The sequence below is a fragment of the Scyliorhinus torazame genome, chromosome 25 (genome assembly GCF_047496885.1).
Source record: "Scyliorhinus torazame isolate Kashiwa2021f chromosome 25, sScyTor2.1, whole genome shotgun sequence".
NCBI lineage: Eukaryota > Metazoa > Chordata > Chondrichthyes > Carcharhiniformes > Scyliorhinidae > Scyliorhinus > Scyliorhinus torazame.
The window spans coordinates 44,928,412-44,947,552 of record NC_092731.1 but is presented as its reverse complement, the minus strand read 5'-3'; the positions used below and the strand labels follow the sequence as shown (position 1 = coordinate 44,947,552).

Sequence of the window (19,141 nt, the reverse complement as noted above, 5' to 3'; positions counted from 1 at the left end):
AGCTGTACAAAACTTTGGTAAGGCCACATTTGGAGTACTGTGTACAGTTCTGGTCGCCTCATTTTAGGAAGGATGTGGAAGCTCTGGAAAAGGTGCAAAGAAGATTTACCAGGATGTTGCCTGGAATGGAGAGTAGGTCTTACGAGGAAAGGTTGAGGGTGCTAGGCCTTTTCTCATTAGAGCGGAGAAGGATGAGGGGCGACCTGATAGAGGTTTATAAGATGATCAGGGGAATAGATAGAGTAGACAGTCAGAGACTTTTTCCCCGGGTGGAACACACCATTACAAGGGGACATAAATTTAAGGTGAAAGGTGGAAGATATAGGAGGAATATCAGAGGTAGGTTCTTTACCCAGAGAGTAGTGGGGGCATGGAATGCACTGCCTGTGGAAGTAGTTGAGTCGGAAACATTAGGGACCTTCAAGCAGCTATTGGATAAGTACATGGATGACGGTAAAATGATATAGTGTAGATTTATTTGTTCTTAAGGGCAGCACGGTAGCATTGTGGATAGCGCAATTGCTTCACAGCTCCATGGTCCCAGGTTCGATTCCGGCTTGGGTCATTGTCTGTGCGGAGTCTGCACGTCCTCCCCGTGTCTGCGTGGGTTTCCTCCGGGTGCTCCGGTTTCCTCCCACAGTCCAAAGATGTGCGGGTTAGGTGAATTGGCCAATGATAAATTGCCCTTAATGTCCAAATTGCCCTTGGTGTTGGGTGGAGGTGTTGAGTTTGGGTATGGTGCTCTTTCCAAGAGCCGGTGCAGACTCAAAGGGCCGAATGGCCTCCTTCTGCACTGTAAATTCAATGATAATCTATGATTAATCTAGGACAAAGGTTCGGCACAACATCGTGGGCCGAAGGGCCTGTTCTGTGCTGTATTTTCTATGTTCTATGTTCTATCTCTGATAAACCTTTCCAAGACTTTGCCCACAACGGATGTAAGGCTGACTGATCTATAGTTACTGGGGTTGTCTCTACTCCCCTTCTTGAACAAGGGGACAACCAGTCTTCTGGCACTATTCCTGTAGACAAAGATGACTTAAAGATCAAAGCCAAAGGCTCAGCAATCTCCTCCCTAGTTTCCCAGCGAATCCTAGGATAAATCCCATCCGGCCCAGGGGACTTATCTATTTTCACACTTTCCAGAATTGCTAACACCTCCTCCTTATGAACCTCAAGCCCTTCTAGTCTAGTAGCCTGAATCTCAGTATTCTCCTCGACAACATTGTTTTTTTCCTGTGTGAATACTGACGAAAAATATTCATTTAGCACCTCTCCTATCTCCTAGGACTCCACGCACAACTGCCCACTACTGTCCTTGACTGGCCCTACTCTTACCGTAGTCTTTCTTTTATTCCTGACATATCTATAGAAAGCTTTAGGGTTATCCTTGATCCTACCTGCCAAAGACTTCTCATGTCCCCTCCTGGCTCTTCTTCACTCTCTCTTTAGGTCCTTCCTCGCTAACTTGTAACTCTCGAGCGCCCTAACTGAACCTCCATGTCTCATCTTTACATAAGCCTCCTTCTTCCTCTTGACAAGTGTTTCGACTGCTTTAGTAAACCAGGGTTCCCTCGCTCGACCACGTCCTCCCTGCCTGACAGGCACAAACTTATTAAGGACACGCAGCAGCTGTTCCTTGAAGAAACTCCACATTTCCATTGTGCCCATCCCCTGCAGTTTTCCTCTCCATCAGATGCATCCTAAGTCTTGCCTCATCGCATCATAATTGCCTTTCCCCCAGATATAACTCTTGCCCTGCGGTATTTACCTATCCCTTTCCATCACTAAAGTAAACGTAATCGAATTGTGGTCACTATCACCAAAGTGCTCACCTCCCTCCAAATCTAACACCTGTCCTGGTTCATTACCCAGCACCAAATCCAATATGGCCTCGCCTCTCGTTGGCCTATCTACATACTGTGTCAGGAAACCCTCCTGCACACATTGGACAAAAACAGACCCATCTAAAGAACTCAAACTTTAGCGTTTCCAGTCAATATTTGGAAAGTTAATGTCCCCCATAACAACTACCCTGTTGCTTTCGCTCCTATCCAGAATCATCTTTGCAATCCTTTCCTCTACATCTCTGGAACTTTTTGGAGGCCTACAGAAAACCCCTAACAGGATCACCTCTCCTTTCCTGTTTCTAACCTCAGCCCATACTACCTCAGTAGACGAGTCCTCATCAACGTCCTTTCTGTCACTGTAATACTGTCCTTGGACTAACAATGCTACCCCTCCCCCTCTTTTACCACCTTCCCTGAGCTTACTGAAATATCTAAACCCCGGCACCTGCAACAACCTTTCCTATCCCTGCTCTATCCATGTTTCCGAAAAGGCCACAACATCGAAGTCCCAGGTACCAACCCATGCTGCAAGTTCACCCACCTTATTCCGGATGCTCCTGGCATTGAAGAAGACACACTTTAAACCCCCTTCCTGCCTGCCGGTACACTCCTGCAACTTTGAAACCTTACTCATGACCTCACTACTCTCAACCTCCTGTATGCTGGAGCGACAATTCAGGTTTCCCAATCCCCTGCTGAACTAGTTTAAACCCTCCCGAAGAGCATTATCAAATTTCTCCCCCAGGATATTGGTACCCCTCTTGTCCAGGTGAAGACCATCCCGTTTGTAGAGGTCCCACCTACCCCAGAATGAGCCCCAATTATCCAGGAATCTGAAACCCTCCCTCCTGCACCATCCCTGTAGCCACGTGTTCAACTGCTCTCTCTCCCTATTTCTCGTCTCGCTAGCACGTGGCACGGGGAACAACCCAGAGATAATAACTCTGTTTGTCCTCGATCTAAGTTTCCACCCTAGCTCCCTGAATTCCTGCCTTACATCCCGATCCCCTTTCCTACCTATGTCGTTGGTACCTATGTGGACCACGAGTTGGGGCTGCTCCCCCTTAAGGATCCCGAAAACACGATCTGAGTGAAGCAATTTCTCCTCACCTCAGCCCCAAAAGGTTTTCCCCTTATCCTAAAACTACAGCCCCCTGTTCTGGACTCCCCCACCATCGGGAACATTCTTTCTGAATCCACCCTGTCTAATCTTGTTAGAATTTTCTGTTTTTATGAGATCCCCTCTCAATCTTCCAAATTCGAATGAATAAAATCTTAATCAATTTAGTCTCTCCTCATATGACAGTCCCGCCATCCCAGGAATCAGCCGGGTAAACCTTCGCTGTCCTCCCTCCACAGCAAGAACATCCTTCCTCAGATAAGGTCACCAAAACTGCCCACAATACTCCAGGTGTGACCTCACCAATGCCGATACAATTGTGGTAAAGTATCCCTATTCCTATTCTCAAACCCTCTCGCCAGGAAGGCCAACACACCATTTGCCTTCTTTCCTGCCGGCTGTACCTGCGCGCTTACTTTCAGCGACTGATGCACGAGGACACCAAGGTCTCGCTGAGTATCCACCTCTCCCAATTTACACCTAATTGTGTTCCCATCTCCATTTGACCTGCCCAAGCCTCCCTTCTGCCATTGAATCTCTCCTGCACTCCTCCCTTTCAGAGATACCCATTTGTTCTTTTCTCCCTCGCCTCTCCCTGCCTCTGTACTTGCTTCAAACCTATTACATCTCTCACCTTTCCCAGTTCTGGTGAGTGGTCGTCAACCTGAAATGTTGACTGTCTCCCTCCCCCCCCTCAGATGCTGCCTGATCTGCTGAGGATTTACAGCATCTTGTTTTATTTCAGCTTTCAAACATTGTTTTGATGTTAGTGTCAATTGGTAATTATTAATGACACTGGCTGGAGGGTGTGATTGGAACACGACAAATTCACAAAAGTTGTTTGCATTATAAAAGTGGGCGCAGAGATCTATAATAGAAATAGAGAGATAACAGGATGTATGACCTTAAACAAAGGTTGGAATTACAGCTGAGGTCCAGGCCCAATATCCCCTCAACCTGCTTCACCCAAAACTTATACTTGGCCATGACTCTCTCGGGTGAAATCCCACAGGGAAAACAATCAAACAATGAATAGAAAAACTGCATTTTTTTCAAAGAAGTTAAACATTCCATTTGTTTGAATCTTGAAGATAACATATGGCAACATTTTAACACACTGTTTCTGCAAGATAACCCAAAATGTTCAATTACCCCAAATGCTGGACTCCACCGGTCTGCAAAACAACCTGCTCGTTCTTTTTCAGTCAAAACAGTAGGAAAATTTCACACACCCATCGTACACTTTACTGACATCATTCAATATGTTTACATTGGAACTTCGATCTATTTTCTACGAAGCTGAATTACTTCCTAACCACTCAATTCAATTACTTGAGAATATACCCAGGAGTTCTTTTAAAAATCTAACTCGATTCCAGTTCTTTGGTTCCCTGTGCAATCATGTCACAAATGCCAGCTGGAGTTCACACAACCCAAAAACACAGACAATTCTGGAAATACAAACTCAGCAATGTCTGCATTTGCACTGTTAGAAAATACTCGGAATGGGAAGAAAATCGTCACGTCGGGCTTCAGGCTTCCTGACTTTTGCTGGGGTCCAGACACACTTGGAGCAGAAGACCTTCCCCAAGCACCAGTTAATTTTGCAATCAAATGAGAGTTTAAAAAAAAAAAAATATATATTTATTAAGAGTTTTTAAACAAAATTTTCAACCATACAAACAAACCCCCCCCCCCGTAACAAAAGAGAAAGAATGCTCACATAGCAAGACATGAACATGGCAAGTCAATATGATACAGAACTTTGGATTCCTCCCGTACATGTCAGTTTTCCGGATCGTTCATGTGCTTTCTTGCTCAAATGACCCCCAGAACAACCCCCCTTCCCCCTCCCTCCCTCCCCCTCCCCCCCCCCCCCCCCCCCCACCACCGGGTTGCTGTTGCTGCTGTCCGACCTTCATCTAATGCTCCGCGAGATAGTCTAGGAACGGTTGCCACCGCCTGTAGAACCCCTGCGCAGACCCTCTCAAGGCAAACTTTATCCTCTCCAACTTGATAAACCCTGCCATATCATTTATCCAGGCCTTCACGCTGGGGGACTTCGCCTCTTTCCACATTAACAAGATCCTTCGCCGGGTGACTAGGGACGCAAAGGCCAGAATGCCGGCCTCTTTCGCCTCCTGCACTCCCGGCTCGTCCACTACTCCAAATAGTGCTCGCCCCCAGCTTGGCTTGACCCGGACTTTCACCACCTTAGATACTATTCCCGCAACTCCCCTCCAGAACCCCTCCAGTGCCGGGCATGACCAAAACATATGGACATGGTTCGCCGGACTTCCTAAGCACCTCCCACATCTGTCCTCCACTCCAAAGAACCTACTCAGCCTCGCCCCGTCATATGCGCTCTGTGCACTACCTTAAACTGTATCAGGCTAAGCCTGGCACACGAGGAAGAGGAATTAACCCTACTTACGGCATCAGACCACAGCCCCACCTCAATCTCCTCCCCCAGCTCCTCTTCCCATTTACCTTTCAGCTCCTCTACCAAAGCCTCCCCCTCTTCTTTCATCTCCTGGTATATCGCCAACACCTTGCCCTCCCCGACCCATACGCCTTAATCACCCTGTCTTGAATCCCTTGTGCCGGGAGCAGCGGGAATTCCCTCACCTGCCGCCTCACAAACGCCCGCACTTGCATGTCCCTGAAGGCATTTCCCGGGGGTAGACCAAATTTCTCCTCCAGCGCCCCTAAGCTCGCAAACGTCCCATCGATCAACAGGTCCCCCATTCTTCTGATCCCTGCCCGATGCCAGCTCAGAAACACCCCGTCCATCCTTCCTGGGACAAACCGATGGTTATCCCTAATCAGGGACCACACCGAGGCTCCCAGCGCTCCCCTGTGTCGCCTCCACTGCCCCCAGATCTTTAACGTTGCCGCCACCACCGGGCTCATGGTGTACCTTGTCGGCCAGAGCGGCAGCGGTGCTGTCACCAGCGCCCCCAGGCTCGTTCCTTTGCAGGACGCTATCTCCAACCTCTTCCACGCCGCCCCCTCTCCCTCCATCACCCACTTACGGATCATCGCCACGTTGGCTGCCCAGTAATAGCCACCCAAATTCGGCAACGCCAACCCTCCTCTATCCCTGCTACGCTCCAGGAACCCCCTCCTTACCCTCGGGGTCTTGCTCGCCCACACAAATCCCATAATTCTCCTGCCTACCCTCTTAAAAAAGGCCTTGGTGATCACGATTGGAAGGCACTGGAACACAAAAAGAAACCTTGGGAGGACCACCATTTTAACCGACTGTACCCTGCCCGCCAACGAGAGTGGCAACATGTCCCACCTTTTAGAATCCTCCTCCATCTGTTCCACCAGCCGCATCAAATTACGTTTGTGCAGTGCCCCCCAGCTCCTAGCTACCTGAATCCCCAAGTATCGAAAGCTCCTTTCCGCCCTCCTCAACGGTAGGTCGTCTATCCCTCTTCCCTGATCCCCCGGATGCACCACAAAGAGCTCACTCTTTCCCACGTTGAGCTTATAGCCCGAAAAATCTCCAAACTCCCTTAGGATCTGCATGACCTCAACCATCCCCTCCACTGGACACTGGATCCGCCACATACAGCAACAGGTCGGCTGCATACAGCGACACTCGATGTTCCTCTCCCCCTCGGACCACCCCCTTCCATTTCCCCGACTCCCCCAACGGTTCAATTGCCAATGCAAACAGCAGAGGGGACAGGGGGCACCCCTGCCTCGTCCCTCGATACAGCCGGAAATACTCCGACCTCCGCCGGTTCGTGACCACACTCGCCACCGGGGCTTTATACAGGAGCGTAACCCAACTAATAAACCCTCCCCCGAACCCAAACCTCCTCAACACTTCCCAGAGATACTCCCACTCTACTCAGTCAAAGGCCTTCTCCGCGTCCATGGCAGCCACTATCTCCGCCTCTCCCTCCACCGATGGCATCATTATCACATTTAGGAGCCTTCGCACATTGGTGTTTAGCTGTCTACACTTTACAAATCCCGTCTGGTCCTCATGAATCAACCCCGGGACACAGTCCTCAATCCTCATAGCCAACATTTTTGCCAGCAACTTAGCATCTACGTTAAGGAGCGAGATCGGTCTATACGACCCACCTTGCAGTGGGTCCTTATCCCACTTCAAGATCAAAGAGATCGTCGCCTCAGATATTGTCGGGGGCAGGGTCCCCCCTCCCTTGCTTCATTGAAGGTCCTTACCAGCAACGGGGCTAATAGGTCTACAAACTTCCTATGAAACTCCACCGGAAACCCATCCGGCCCCGGGGCCTTCCCTGCCTGCATGTGTTTCAACGCGATCTGAATCTCCTCCAGGCCCAGTGGTGCCTCCAGTTCCACCCACAATTCCTCCCCCACCTTGGGAAACTCCAAACCCACCCAGGAACTCTGCCATCCCTCGTACGTCCTGCGGAGGCTCTGACCTACACAGGCTCACATAAAATAAACACTCCATTCACCTTATCCGGGGCTGAGTCCAGCCTCCCCTCCAAATCCCTAACCTGAACAATCTCCCTGGCCGCATCCTGCCACGTTAATTGGTGAGCCAAGAGAGGGCTGGCCTTCTCCCCATACTCTACACCGTCCCATTCACCCGCCTCAATTGCCGCAAAGCCCTGTCCGTGGACAGCAAGTCAAACTGCATTTGCAGATTTTTCCTGCACGCTAAAACCTCCGGGGTCGTGACCCTCACTCACCTACGACCCATCCCGAGAATCTCATCCAGCTGTTTCTGTCGCTCCTCCCTCGCCTCTCCATCCACATGTGCCTTAAACACTTTGATCTCTCCCCTGATCACCACGTTCAGTCCCTCCCACAAATTCGAGGGAGAGACCTCCTCATTATCATTATGTTCCACAGACTCCCGTATGGCCCTCGGAATCCTCACACAGAATCCCAAGTCCGACAGCACCCTACGTCTAACCGCCACCCCCTACGACCCTCCCGACTGACATCAAACACCAGGTCTGTCATGATATTCAGGTAAACATCATGGTACGTACATACATACATACATACTGATGGACAGATCAACGAACCAATCAACAGACACAACACCACAGCCAATCACAGACAAGAGCATACACACTATAAAACAGGGAACACAACACTTCCCGAGCATTCCAGCAGGAGACAGCTCAGGACACAGAGCTCACAGTAAGCGACTCAGACATTCACCATGTGCTGCGTGCGTCTACTAGTTACTGCTAGGGTTAGGTTCACAGATACTGAGGTAATGAACGAACCACAGTAACCAGTTAACAATTGTATATATTAGTTAGTAATAAAACTGTGTTGTACCATTCGCCACCGTGTTGGTTTATCTGTGTAGCAGAGCACCCAACACAACTTAGTACCAGGATTGGAACCCGGTAACTGCGAGATCTACCTAACGAATCTGCCGTCCTGCGCCATGGACACCGTCAACACGCCGCAGCCGCTCCAAATCGCTGGAAACATTGGCCTCAACTGAAAGCTGTTCAAACAGGGCTTCCAGTTCTTCCTGGAAGCCACCGAGAGGGAAGGCGCTTCGGACACCAGGAAGATCGCCCTCCTCCTCTCCACGGCAGGACAACACGCCATCCATGTCTACAACTCTCTGGTATTCGCTGAAGGTGAGGACAAGACCAAGTACAAGACGGTCCTTCTCAAACTCGACCAACACTTCAGCGTCGAGGTAAACGAGAGTTTCGAGAGGAATCTTTCCCAGCAGCGCCTGCAGGGTAAGGATGAACCCTTTCAGTCTTTTGTTACCCATCTCCGTATCCTCGCGCAGTCCTGCGGTTACGACACCACCTCTGATTCAATACTCCGGGACCAGATTGTTTTTGGGGTCACCTCGGGCACCTTACACCAACAGCTCCTCAACATAAAAGGCCCCACCCTCGCCTCCACCATCGAAGCCTGCGTTCTGCACGAAAACGCGACCAGCCGCTACTCCCAATTTAAAGCGGCCGAATCGGCAGGGCAGGGGTCCCACACGGCCGAATCGGCAGGGCAGGGGTCCCACACGGCCGAATCGGCAGGGCAGGGGTCCCACACGGCCGAATCGGCAGGGCAGGGGTCCCACACGGCCGAATCGGCAGGGCAGGGGTCCCACACGGCTGAATCGGCAGGGCGTGGGTCCCACACGGCCGAATCGGCAGGGCAGGGGTCCCACACGGCCGAATCGGCAGGGCGTGGGTCCCACACGGCCGAATCGGCAGGGCAGGGGTCTCACACGGCCGAATCGGCAGGGCAGGCGTCCTACGCGGCCGAGTGGGTCCAGGCGATCGAGTGCCTCCCGGCCCGTGGCCCGGACGGGGGCGGCCATTTCATGCGCTTTTCACGCCCTCCTACGTTTGTGCGCACCAAAAATGACGTCGACGCAGAGAGACACGATGCGCAGATGCGCTCAGCTCAAGACCAAACTGCGCATGCGCGGTGGCGTAACGAACGACATGACGTCACGACGTGTGGCAACTGTGGAGCCGCTCACTTAAAGCGGCAATGTCAGCCAATGTCAGCGAAGAACAGACAATGCCTACGCTGTGGCAAGATGGGCCACTACGCTGCCTGCTGTCGAGCAGCTCAACCGGCCAATGCTCCCCAATTCCGACAGCCTCACAGGAACGTGCGGACCATTCAGCCTCCGGACTATGAGTCATTCCCAGCTGATTTCCAAAACAGTGACACAGACGACCGGGACGCCTTCCGTGTTGCGGTCATCGATAGGAGCCAGATGTCTCCATCCAGGACCCACCAGCTGATGCCAGTGAATAGTATCAATCCGGGTGCTGAATGGTGTGCCACCCTGATGGTCAACCGATCACCGATAACATTTCGCTTGGACACTGGTGCCTCCGCCAACCTGATAGCATGGTCAGCCTTCCACGCATTGAAGGTCAGACCAATTCGGCCATCCCGCTGCAAGATGGTCGACTACAACGGGGACGTTATCCTGGCCATGGGATCTGCCAGCTCCAGGTGACACACAACACTCACACGGCCACCCTGTTATTCGAGATTGTCGGATCATCAAAGGACTCCCTGCTCGGCGCACAGGCGTGCAAGGCTCTCAACCTCGTGCAGCGGGTCCACCCTTTGTCTCCTGAAGGCACATCAGACTTCCCGAATGCGGAATTCAGGGCACAGCTCCACTCGCTACTCGCCCACAACCAGGAGGCATTCGAGGGCATGGGCACGCTCCCTATACCTACAGAATACGACTCAAACCAGACGCCACCCCGGTCATTCACGCGCCTCGCCGGGTCCCAGCGCCACGCAAAGACCGCCTCAAGTAGCAGCTGCAGGATCTCCAGGACCAAGGGGTGCTTTCCAGGGTCACGGAGCCCACGCCGTGGGTCAGCTCCATGGTGTGTGTCAAGACGCCCTCGGGAGAACTCCGAATTTGCATTGACCCGAAGGACCTGAATAACAATATATGAGGGAACACTACCCCATACCCAAACGGGAGGAGATCACGAGCGAAATGGCCCGGGCTAAGATCTTCACAAAGCTGGATGCCTCGAACGGTCTCTGGCAGATCCAACTGGACCAGTCCAGCAGGAAGCTGTGCACCTTCAACACTCCATTCGACAGGTTCTGCTATAATAGGATGCCATTTGGCATCACCTCGGCATCCGAGGTCTTTCATAGGATCTTGGAGCAGATGATGGAGGGTATTGAAGGGGTGCGCGTCTGCGTCAACGACGTCATCATCAGGTCCGACACACCACAGGAGCACATCAGTCGCCTCCAGCGCGTATTTGAGCGGATTGGGGAAAACGGCCTGCGCCTCAACCGGTCCAAATGTTCCTTCGGCCAGACCGAGTTAAAGTTTCTGGGGGACCACATATCCCGGTCAGGGGTCCGTCCGGATGCAGACAAGGTGAGCGCCATTACAGCCATGCTGCAGCCGGCAGACAAGAAAGCAGCGCTACGCTTCCTAGGCATGGTCAACTTCCTGGGGAAGTTCATTCCCAACCTGGCCTCACACACGACGACTCTTCGCCACCTCGTCAAGAAGTCCACGGAGTTCCAATGGCTGCCCGCACATCAGAAGGAATGGGAAGAGCTCAAAATTAAACTCACCACAGCCCCAGTCTTGGCCTTTTTCGACACCTCTCGGGACACGAACATCTCGACCGATGCCAGCCAGTCCGACATTGGGGCGGTGCTCCTGCAACGGGATGACACTGCATCATGGGCCCCGGTCACCTCGTGGGCCATGACCCCCACAGAACAGCGCTACGCGCAAATTGAGAAGGAGTGCCTGGGCTTGCTAACCGGAATAGACAAGTTCCATGACTACGTACATGGTCTCCCCCAGTTTACCTTTGAAACCGACCATCGCCCCCTGATCAGCATCATACACAAGGACCTGAACGAAATGACCCCTCGCCTCCAGCGCATCCTACTCAAGCTCAGGAGGTACGACTTCGAACTTGTCTACACCCCGGGAAAGGACCTTATCCTTACGGATGCCCTATCTAGAGCAGTGAGCACACCGCCCGACTTGGAGGGGTTCGTCTGTCAGGTCGACGCACAGGTGGCCTTCACATCGGCAAATCTGCCAGCCGATGACGCAGGTCTGGCCCGTATTCGCCGGGAGACTGCGGCTGATCCCCTTCTGCAACGTGTGATGCGCCACATGGCGAGTGGGTGGCTCAAAGGACAGTGCCCGCAGTTCTACAATGTCCGAGACGACTTGACCGTCATTGATGGTGTCCCCCTAAAGCTGGACCGGATTGTGATTCCGCACAGCATGCACAAGCTGGTCCTCGACCAATTACACAAAGGCCATCTGGGGGTCGAGAAGTGCAGACGGAGGGCCCGAGAGGCGGTATACTGGCCGGGCATCAGTGATGATATTGCCAACATGGTGCTCAACTGTCACCTGCAAAGACACCTTTGCTCGCCACGGCATCCCGCTCACTGTCATGTCGGACAATGGGCCTTGTTTTGCCAGCCAGGAATGGTCTTTGTTTGCTGCTTCGTATGGCTTCACACACGTGACCTCCAGCCCCCTGCATCCCCAGTCCAATGGAAGGGCGGAGAAGGGCGTTCACATCATCAAGCGGCTCCTCTGCAAAGCTGCTGCTGCCGGGTCGGATTTCTGTTTAGCCCTGCTGGCCTATCGCTCGGCCCCGCTAGCCACTGGCCACTCGCCTGCCCAGCTGCTGATGGGTCGTGCCCTCAGGACCATTCTGGTCTCCACAACCAACCATGCCCACGCTGCACAGGATGCAACAGCAGCGTGCTCGCCAGAAGGTGGCACATGACACTCGGGCAACTGATCTTCCCGCCCTGGTGCCTGGGGACGACGTCCGCATCCACCTACCAGGGGGTGGCTGGTCAGCAACTGCCGAAGTTCTCCGACGTGTGGCCCCCCGCTCGTTCCTGGTTCGCATACCTGATGGTTCCATTCACAGGCGCAATCGCCGGGCACTTCGACTACTTCCACGCTCGCTACGGGAACTCGCACCGGTGCCACGCCCTCCTGTTGTTCCGGGTGTCGATTTCGTAGAGCTTCCTGCCACCATGCCCATTCCGCTGTCGCCCGTGGCCAGACCCGTTCATCAGTCGGTGGATCCTGACCCACCCTTGAGGTGGTCAACCCGAATTCGTCGCCCACCTACTAGGCTGGACTTATGAGCCTGTGTGGACAGTGAACTCACTGACATTTTATACTACTGTGTTAACATGTTTATCTTTTGTCTTGTCGTTACAGAAGTTTGTTTTACTAGTTCCATGAGTTTTGTTAATGGTACAACCTTGCTGCCATGTTGCGCCTGACATCGCCCCATGTATATAGTTTAGCCTCATGTATATGCTGTAAATATTGCACACACAGACATTCAGCTGCACTCAGTACATGGGCGAAATTCTCCCCAAACGGCGCGATGTCCGCCGACTGGCGCCCAAAACGGCGCCAATCAGACGGGCATCGCGCCGCCCCAAAGGTGCGGAATGCACCATCTTTGGGGGCCGAGCCCCAACATTAAGGGGCTAGGCCGACGCCGGAGGAATTTCTGCCAGCTGGTGGGGCAACAAAGGCAGTTTCCGCCAGCTGGCGCGGAAATGACATATCGGGGCGGCGCATGCGCGGGAGCGTCAGCGGCTGCTGACAGTTTCCCGCGCATGCGCAGTGGAGGGAGTCTCTTCCGCCTCCGCCATGGTGGAGACCGTGGCGGTGGCGGAAGGGAAAGAGTGGCCCCACGGCACAGGCCCGCCCGCGGATCGGTGGGCCCCGATCGCGGGCCAGGCCACCGTGGGGGCACCCCCCGGGGCCAGATCACCCCGCGCCCCCCCCAGGACCACGGAGCCCGCCCACGCCGCCTTGTCCCGCCGTTCAAAAGGTGGTTTAATCCACGCCGGCGGGACAGGCAATTTATCGGCGGGACTTTGGCCCATCCGGGTTGGAGAATCCAGCGGGGGCCCGCCAACCGGCGCGGCCCGATTCCCGCCCCCGCCGAATATCCGGTACCGGAGACTTCGGCAACCGGAGGGGGCGGGATTCACGGCAGCCCCCGGCGATTCTCCAACCCGGCGGGGGGTCGGAGAATGACGCCCCATATCTCTATTTATCACCACGTAGGCACATGTGCTTGTAAAGAAGGGGGGATGTCATGATAGTCAGGTAAACATCATGGTACGTACATACATACATACATACTGACGGACAGATCAACGGACCAATCAACACACACAACACCACAGCCAATCACAGACAAGAGCATACACACTATAAAACAGGGAACACGACACTTCCCGAGCATTCCAGCAGGAGACAGCTCAGGACACAGAGCTCACAGCAAGCGACTCAGACATTCACCATGTGCTGCGTGCGTCTACTAGTTACTGCTAGGGTTAGGTTCACAGACACTGGGGTGATGAACGAACCACGGTGACCAGTTAACAATTGTATATATTAGTTAGTAATAAAACTGTGTTGTACCATTCGCCTCCGTGTTGGTTCATCTCTGCAGCAGAGCACCCAACACGACAAGGTCCACCCAATGTGGGGCCTGATGTGAAATAACCCCCGCCGAGTACTCAGCCTTCCTCACCCCAGCGAGAAGAGTCCGACTCAGCATAAAATAATCAGGCCCCGGATACACCTTGGGCTGGATTCTCCGATTCTGAGGCTTGGCCCCACGCAGAGGAAATGGGGTAAAACAGCCCCCGATGCTCCGTTTGGCGGGGGGCTGCATGCAGGCAGCGGCCCCGCTGTGCTACATGGCGGAGGCCACTCACGGACCCGGCCCGCAAAATAATGACCTTCCTGTGGCCGACTTGTGCGCCCTGAACTCCCCCCCCCTCCCATACTGCCCCCAGCCCTTGATGAAGTCCCCCCCTGCCCGCGGATCGGCCCTCCACTGACTGTGGCACTGCTGGACTGAGTCCGCAGCCGCCACGCTGCGTTCCCGACGCCTGAGACAACATCGACCAACGGCGTCGGGAACTCGGCCGGTTGGGGCGGAGCATCGGGGGGGGGTGGGCCCCAGGCAATGTCCTGAGGCCGTCAATACGCCGCTTTAGGGCGGAGCATCGCGAAAGCTGCGCCGCCCCCGATTCATCGGGAACTTTGATTCTCCGGCCAATCGCCGAACGCGATTTCTGCGTCGGAGACCGGAGAATCCAACCCCTTGTGTACGAGGGCGTGTAAACTGTCACAGATCTGCCCCCCGCCCCCGACTTTTCCCCCACCTTCCGTCACCTCCATAAATGCAGACAATACATAGAATATAGAACATAGAACAGTACAGCACAGAACAGGCCCTTCGGCCCTCGATGTTGTGCCGAGCATTGTCCGAATCCAAGATCAAGCTATCCCACTCCCTGTCATTCTGGTGTGCTCCATGTGCCTATCCAATAACCCCTTGAATGTTCCTAAATTGTCCGACTCCACTATCACAGCAGGCAGTCCATCCCACACCCTAACCACTCTCTGAGTAAAGAATACCTTTGCCATCCCTGCCGGGTCCAAGGATTTCGGCCTGGATCGATGCACCTTCGGGTCCAACACACAGTTTAAATCCCGTCTAAAATCAATTGGTGGGTGTCCATATCCGGCACTGTAGCCAGCAGCCGTTTCATAAACGATCCATCGTCCCAATTCAGGGCGCTCACATTCACCAGAACCACCGACATCTCCTCTAATGCCCCTGCTACCATCCCGTACCGTCCACCCCGATCAGCTGTAACCCTCTCCCCCGGAACCAATCTCTCTTATTAATTCAGATCACCACCTATCAGAGAGATAGCAAAACAGAGAGAGACAGACAGAGACAAAGAGAGCAAAACAGAGAGAGACAGACAGAGAGAAAGAGAGCAAAACAGAGAGAGACAGACAGAGAGAAAGAGAGCAAAACAGAGAGAGACAGACAGAGAGAAAGAGCGAAACAGAGAGAGACAGAGAGAAAGAGAGGGAAACAGAGAGAGACAGACAGAGAGAAAGAGCGAAACAGAGAGAGACAGACAGAGAGAAAGAGCGAAACAGAGAGAGACAGACAGAGAGAAAGAGCGAAACAGAGAGAGACAGAGAGAAAGAGAGCGAAACAGAGAGAGAGACAGAGAGAAAGAGAGCGAAACAGAGAGAGACTGACAGAGAGAAAGAGCGAAACAGAAAGAGACAGACAGAGAGAAAGAGAGCGAAACAGAGAGAGACAGACAGAGAGAAAGAGAGCGAAACAGAGAGAGACTGACAGAGAGAAAGAGCGAAACAGAGAGAGACAGACAGAGAGACAGACAGAGCGAAACAGAGAGAGACAGACAGAGAGAAAGAGAGCGAAACAGAGAGAGACAGACAGAGAGAAAGAGCGAAACAGAGAGAGACAGACAGAGAGAGAGAGACAGAATGAGAGACAGACAGAGAGAAAGAGAGCGAAACAGGGAGAGACAGACAGAGAGAAAGAGCGAAACAGAGAGAGACAGACAGAGAGAAAGAGAGCGAAACAGAGAGAGACAGACAGAGAGAGAGACAGAATGAGAGACAGACAGAGAGAAAGAGAGCGAAACAGAGAGAGACAGACAGAGAGAGAGAGACAGAATGAAAGACAGATAGGCAGAGAGAGATTGGCTGAGGGGGAGACAGAGAGAGGAATAGGTAAAGAGACTGATAGCGAGAGAACAAAGGACAAATGCAAAGTCAGCACCTCACTAAAACTCAATTCAAAATGATTCCTGTGCATTTGACTGAAGCCTCAATTCACCGCAGTGTGTAAACCGGCTGCATGAATCCAGAATGCAGCCTCGTGTTAAACAACTTTAAATTCAGCCTCCGGTGACTTCTCCCACTTGCTTTACAAGTCAATCCATTCATTTAGTTTTTAAATGTTCTCATTCACATTTCTGTCCCCCTCCCTCTCTCACACTTTCTCTCTTCAAATTAAACCTTCCTGGAGCTCCTGAGATTAGGTCTTGAATTGAGGCCTAGTCAGAGAGGCTGCATTAATCCTCAGGAGACAATGATACACAGGTTATAATACACAGCACCCTGGGCATTTCAGCTGTGTAGGTTCCTTATTCCATTAAACAAGTGGGTTTTTAAACAAAGTTACCCCCTGGAACTAAGTGAAAATAAATAAAATAACAGAACCCGAGCGGGAGCCGCCTCGTGCCTGCCTCAGAACCACAGGATTCCTCAGCGCATCGGGGGCCATTCAGCCCATCGAGTCTGCACCAACCCTCTGAAAGAGCACTCTACCTACCCTACCTACCCCGTTCCTATCCCCATCACCCCACCTAACGTATACATTCCTGGACACTAACGGCAATTTATCACGGCCAATCCACCTCACCTACACATCTTTCGACTGTGGGAGGAAACCGGAGCGCCCGGAGAAAACCCACGCAGACACAGGACAAACATGCAAACTCCACACAGTCACCCAGAGGTGGGATTGAACCCGGGTCCTTGGCGCTGTGAGGCAACAGTGCTAATCACTGTCACACCGTGCTCCCTGCTACATAACGTACATCTTCCCCCGACATAACGCCACCGGAATCAACCCATCACAAAGCTGTTATGGGCCAGGATTCAGAAAACGCCAAAGTCTATGATGGAGTTCACCTGACCTACAACTGTTTATAAATGTTGGTTATGAGGAGCACAAGGGCCTACTTTCCGGCTGTTATGCACCAAGGCCTGAAGCACTTTTAATCCAAAACAAAGTTTATTCTACGAATTCAGATAACATTTTATAAACACACACAGTAAGCATTTTATCAACTACAAACATAAATCCCCCACACAGCTACAGTACTCTATATAGAACACTTAGTAACTTCCCTTTACTGTTTCACTCAAGTAACAAAATCCATAAACCAGACCGCCCTTTTACCACCAAACAGGAGGTTTGAATTCTTTCCAGAAACAGTTATTACTTTGAAGTTATCGAGTGATCTGGAGACACCCTTTTAACCTGCAGCAAGAGAGAGAGACACACACACACAAGACTTCTCTGTCTTTATCCAGCTTCCAACTGTCTAAACAGAAAGTAAAACTCAGAGCCACAGCCCAGCTCCACCCACACAATTACATCACTGCAGTCATTTGAGAAGACAAACCATTTCTTAAAGGGACACTCCCATGCCAAAGCTGACCAAATCCAACAACCCTACACATGTTTTCCCAGGAATCTAACTCTAGTAAAATAGAGACCTTTCCTAGGACACATTTTCTGGCATGCAGAGCGATGCAACTCGGTCAGTAAATTCACACTCCGATAGATGAGGGAGATCATTAATCTGATCATTGTGACTGAATAAATTGGAGTGGGAATTGTGCTGGACTTACAGCTGAGTGACTCGGTCTGAGTGCTGATAGCTGAGTGCAACCTAGAAAGTGACACTTTCCAGATGTCCTCACTTCTCAGTATTTTGCTCAGAGAATCCAAGCCTACAAGCCCCGCACCAGAATAACAGGTTCCTCAAACATCTCACCTGTTGGACAACTGCAAAATATCTGAATCAGCAGGCAAGGATTCTTCACCCTATTTGCATTTGCTGAGCTAATCTGGGTTGTAACCACCCCGAGAGCTGAATAAAAGAGGCAGAGCCACGGAGAGACAAACATCGATCACTCGGAGGAAACGAGAAGTCATGGAGTCTCCGAAACTCACTGCCATCCTCATCGTGTTCGGAGGTAAGTGATCAACTGGAGACCTCAGGGATGTGCTGTAGGAGTGGGGGGAACAGCAAGTGAGGCAGCACCCAAAACTGGGGTAATTCAGAACAGAGAATTGTCAATGAGAAAGAAGTTAAAATAAATGTGAATACCTGAACTGGGAGTGTTTGATGGGGACAGTGTCGAGGGAGCTTTACTCGGTATCTAACCCCGTGCTGTACCTGTCCTGGGGGTGTTGATGGGGACAGTGTAGAGGGAGCTTTACTCTGTATCTAACCCCGTGCTGTACCTGTCCTGGGAGTGTTTGATGGGGACAGTGGAGAGAGAGCTTTACTCTGTATCTAACCCCGTGCTGTACCTGTCCTGGGAGTGTTTGATGGGGACAGTGTAGAGGGAGCTTTACTCTGTATCTAACCCCGTGCTGTACCTGCCCTGGGAGTGTTTGATGGGGACAGTGTAGAGGGAGCTTTACTCTGTATCTAACCCCGTGCTGTACCTGTCCTGGGAGTGTTTGATGGGGACAGTGGAGAGAGAGCTTTACTCTGTATCTAACCCCGTGCTGTACCTGTCCTGGGAGTGTTTGATGGGGACAGTGTAGAGGGAGCTTTACTCTGTATCTAACCCCGTGCTGTACCTGCCCTGGGAGTGTTTGATGGGGACAGTGTAGAGGGAGCTTTACTCTGTATCTAACCCCGTGCTGTACCTGTCCTGGGAGTGTTTGATGGGGACAGTGTAGAGGGAGCTTTACTCTGTATCTAACCCCATGCTGTACCTGTCCTGGGAGTGTTTGATGGGGACAGTTTTAGGGAGCTTTACTCTGTATCTAACCCCGTGCTGTAGCTGTCCTGGGAGTGTTTGATGGGGACAGTTTTAGGGAGCTTTACTCTGTATCTAACCCCGTGCTGTAGCTGTCCTGGGAGTGTTTGATGGGGACAGTGTAGAGGGAGATTTCCTCTGTATCTAACCCCGTGCTGTACCTGTCCTGGGAGTGTTTGACGGGGACAGTGTAGAGGGAGCTTTACTCTGTATCTAACCCCATGCTGTAGCTGTCCTGGG

At 52.2% G+C, this 19,141-nt stretch overlaps 2 protein-coding genes across 2 annotated transcripts in view; one reads left to right on the top strand and one right to left on the bottom strand.

The window, feature by feature from the left end:
* The window catches only part of LOC140402256 (integrin alpha-X-like), an 815,908-nt gene that overhangs the window by 594,998 nt on the left and 201,769 nt on the right, over positions 1 to 19,141 (bottom strand). The gene's annotated exons all lie outside the window — the stretch shown is intronic.
* LOC140402226 (basic phospholipase A2 2-like) overlaps positions 18,061 to 19,141 on the top strand; it is a 126,988-nt gene continuing 125,907 nt past the window's right edge. The window contains exon 1 of the mRNA XM_072489855.1: positions 18,061 to 18,103. Coding sequence (XP_072345956.1) covers positions 18,061 to 18,103 — 43 coding nt within the window. The remainder of the gene's footprint in view (positions 18,104 to 19,141) is intronic.